Raw genomic sequence first — 4,378 nt, 5'->3', positions numbered from 1 at the left:
AAGAGAAAACACAATTTCATGTGTGGAAAAATAGGAAAGTCCTTTGAAAGTAAAATCTTACTGATCAATTTGTTAAAATATATAAGTACTGAAAGAAGAGATTCTCAACTAAGTATATGCTAATGGTTCTCTGTTGCAAAATTCTCACTTAGGGAAGTATTTCTCTAGAGATATCATTGAAGACATATAGAGGCCACTGAAACTCTGGTCCAGTGTCTAGGCTATATCTGAGTTGATAGTACAACTTACCAGGGACACAAATGTAAAACTAGTTTATTGGGATAATGTTTATAATAATGGAAGTTCTGTAGTGAATTAAATCAAGGTTTCCAGAAAGTTGAATTCTTTAGACAATGTTTGACAGGTTCATATAGATTTATTGATAGTAGATTTAAGTAGGATCTGAGAAAGTAAAGTAAATTCTGAGATGTAATAGAACGCTAGGATTCTGGCAATACCAAGATCATGAATTGTCTATCAAGGCAAGCTACAGATATGCTGTAGAACCAGCTTACTGAGGAACAACATGAACTATATAAACTGGAAAACAGGATGAGTGGGATGACTTAAGTGTTTTGGAGTACAGATAATGCTACCATAAATCTCAAATTTCAGATATAAATTCAAATTTATGCAGTCTTCCTTTGTGTCAATCTTTCCTTGCTTTCATCCAATTATTACCTTTAATAATAGGAATGTTGCTCTGTATCATTGAATATATGAAATATATAAATTTTTTTTGGCTTTATGAGACAGGGTTTCTCTGTGTAGCCCTGGCTGTCCTGGAACTCACTCTGTAGACTAGGCTGGCCTTGAACTCAGAAATTTGCCTGCCTCTGCCCCCCCACCTCCAAGTGCTGAGATTAAAGGTGTGTGCCACAATGCCTGGCTTTTGTTTTCTTATTTTTCAAAACCAGACATGAGATAGTTCTGAGTCTGAGAATAAATTGGGCCATTTACTTACAAATATATAATAGTTTTAAATTATTTCTTTGTACGTGTGTTGACTTGTACATATAAATGAGGATGACAAGAGAAGAAAGAACAGGCCATTTTAACTGGAGTTATGTGTAGTATGGATAGTGTAATATAGGATTTGGGGTCCAAGATAGCTTCCCAAGAAAGACCATTACCAAATCTTAACCACTGAGTCTCTCTTCCAGACCCTGAAGGACAGACTTGAACAATGTTCCAATTTTTCATACTTTAGGGATAAAAGATATAATAAACACATTGGCATTATGAAGTAAACATGAGACCAGTTTAACACTATGTTTTAAAAATGATGTATCAGCTTGAATTGGACATCAAGCTGGCAGGGAGTAGAGTAGAGATGGCTAATGTATATTGTCAAGTTGATGAAATTTAGAATCATGTAAGAAAACCAATTTTTCTCTAAGGGTATTTCCATAAAGACTTAATCTTTGTAGGAGGATGTACCCTTGGTGTTGGTGGATTTAGTTTCAAAATATACATTCTATGCAGACAAGGAGAAGCTGGGAAGAGTATAGTAAATGTAGAATAGTTTATTTGTTTTCTTCTGACAGTAAATGTACTGTCATGATTCTGCAACTACCCTTTCTCTGCTGTGATAGAATGTAACTTCAAACCATGAGTCTTTCTTTTCTCATGCTGTATTATTTCCCCATATATTTTGCCACAACCTTGAGAAAAATAATTAATACAGGAAATGTAGGAGTTTATGTATGTGTGTGTGTTTTATAACATTTGTTTAAAACTATGATTTGTCTCTAAATCTTTGTATTGTATAAATAAGAACATAAATAATTACTTTAATTCTGGGGAAATATGAACATGTTCATGATCTATTCCAGCATATTTCTGAAGACTAAATAGCACTGGAAAAATGCCAATTATTATAACATTAATTGTCTTAAGACATAGATATTTTAAAAAGGCTCTCTAAAAAATTCACCTTTGGGAAATCCAAGGGAGTAGCCAGTTCACATATAAAGATCTATTAGATATGTTTTGATTATGTAAGCTTTCAAATTAACTTACATCCCATTTTATAAATTGCTAAGAAATGACAAAGTTTATATCAGAACTTTGAGTTTTCTTATACCATAAGGACACAAAAACATTACAGTTTCAGAGCTTTCAAAGAGAGTTACATGTTTTGTTTTCCTTTCAGATGACCAACTGCTAAATTGAACTGTAAAGGAAATGAAAACAATATCCATCCTGAAGTGGACCTGAAGGAAAATATTCCTACATATATCTGAAAAATTCCTCTTTTCTAAGTATGTGAAGAGTTGTAATTGTTCTAAGGTACAAATTTCAAAATTCCTGTGGCAAAATATTAAAATATACTGTCTAATCCAATCTTAAAATTACTATACTTTTAAAACAAATTGAGAAGTTTATTAACAAGCAATTTAATTCAGCAGTAATTTATTCACATTTATTTCTTCCATTTGCTTATTTCCCTGTATATCATCAGTCATGGGGTTATAATATTTTGGTGAATGTATTACATTTTAGCCTTCTACCACATATCTTTCCTTGCACACAGACTGATTGTCAGTAATATTCAAGGTCAGATACATCTTTATGTTTTATTAGAGCTGCACTTTCTAAAATACTATTTCCAGATATCTTTACTATGTAAAAATTCACCTGTACTGTGAATTTTTATACAAAGCCCTTAAACTCATGCAGCCAAGAAACATATTTTTAAACCACAATCTTTTATTACTCTAAAACATAGCATCTGAAGTTTTTTGTTATTTAGTAAAAATTCTACTTGCTTGTCTTTGTCTCCTCCAGGGAGAATTGGATACCCCCATAATTTATCATTTAGTCTAGTCAAGAAAATGTGAATAAACACAGAGAGAGAGAGAGAGAGAGAGAGAGAGAGAGAGAGAGAGAGAGAGAGAGAATAAAAATGCATGACTGAGGGAGAAAGAGATAGAGACATATACAGAGAAGAAGATGTACAAGGAATTAGGAGAGGGTAAATGTTCACATATTTATGAAATGAGAGAGAAAGAAATGAAAACTGTATTGAAGTATATTGTACCGTATGTAGTTTCTTGCCTGCCATTCTACTGACTATGTTTCTATATAAATGTAATAATTTTTGATGATACCACTTTCTTATTTATTTCTCCTTATCTGCTAGCAGCACATGAAAAGAATTGAGTATGCCTAATATCACTGCCTTAACTGGATTTTTCCTGACGGGGTTCTCTGACAACCAGGAGCTACAGACTTTATGTGGAGTGTTCTTCCTCGGGATATACCTGGAAGCCCTAATGAGTAACCTCATCATCATCACTCTTATCACACGTGACCTTCAGCTCCAAACACCCATGTACTTTTTCCTGAAGAATTTGTCCCTGTTGGATGTCTTTTTTGTTTCTGTTCCAATCCCAAAGTTCGTTGTCAATAGCTTAATTCATAATAATTCTATTTCCATTCTGGCTTGTGCCTTCCAGGTATTTTTAATGACTTCTTTCTCATCAGGAGAAGTATTTGTCCTGACTGCCATGTCCTATGACCGCTATGTTGCCATTTGTTTTCCCCTGAACTACGATGCCATCATGAATAACCAAATCTGTGTGCTGATGGTGAGTATTTCTTGGACCACTGGAATGCTCTTTGGAGCCATATACACAGCTGGTACATTTTCCAAGTCTTTCTGTGGCTCCAATGTGATACCACAATTTTTCTGTGATGTTCCCTCATTGTTAAGGATCTCCTGCTCTGACACACTTGTGGCCATTTATACAAGTCTTGGAATTGGTGTTTGTCTAGGTATGTCTTGTTTCATCTGTGTTGTAATTTCTTATTTTTACATTTTCTCCACTGTGCTGAAGATTCCTACCACCAAAGGCCAGTCTAAAGTGTTTGCCACCTGTATTCCCCACCTCACTGTTTTCACTGTTTTCCTTGTTACAGCTTGCTTTGTCTATTTGAAGCCATTCACAAATACACTATCAATTTCAGAGAGGCTATTTTCTGTGCTATATACTGTGTTGCCTCCAGCACTTAATCCTTTGATATACAGCCTGAGGAACACTGATGTGAAAAGTGCTCTGAGGAGGTTGCAGCAAAATCTTTGCTTGAGAAGGTTAATTATTTAATACTCCAAAGCATTAGAAAATTGTATGCTCTATAAGAGAGAGGGAAGTTTTAAATTTTCATCTTTGGAAATATGAAAGTGATTATCTTTATTCATTTGATGATTCATATCTTTTGTTTCTTATGTAGAAGGCGCCAAAGCTATTGAGATTGTTAAATGTGTCATTATGTGGGAAAGTATATTCACTATTGGCTTCTATGGAATTCTACCTAGTTGTGAGTTAGAAGAACACTGATTAAGCAATATACTAAATCCAGTGCATTCCGGAGA

The 4,378-nt window shown here is 34.1% G+C and overlaps 1 protein-coding gene across 1 annotated transcript; it reads left to right on the top strand.

Moving 5' to 3' along the window:
• Positions 1 to 3,150: 3,150 nt before the first annotated feature.
• On the top strand, positions 3,151 to 4,148 carry LOC110336890 (olfactory receptor 14A2-like). The gene has a single exon (XM_021219632.1). It carries the CDS (start codon positions 3,168 to 3,170, stop codon positions 4,107 to 4,109), a length of 942 nt encoding a protein of 313 aa, XP_021075291.1. The 5' UTR covers positions 3,151 to 3,167; the 3' UTR covers positions 4,110 to 4,148.
• The last annotated feature ends 230 nt before the right edge of the window (positions 4,149 to 4,378 follow it).

This window comes from Mus pahari, chromosome 1 (assembly GCF_900095145.1).
Source record: "Mus pahari chromosome 1, PAHARI_EIJ_v1.1, whole genome shotgun sequence".
NCBI classification, from domain to species: domain Eukaryota; kingdom Metazoa; phylum Chordata; class Mammalia; order Rodentia; family Muridae; genus Mus; species Mus pahari.
Note: the sequence above shows the minus strand (reverse complement) of the source record. Positions and strands in the feature narration are given on the sequence as shown.

Coding starts and splice junctions, on each gene's coding strand:
- LOC110336890 (XM_021219632.1), top strand. CDS start 3,168: ATGCCTAATATCACTGCCTTAACTGGATTTTTCCTGACGGGGTTCTCT.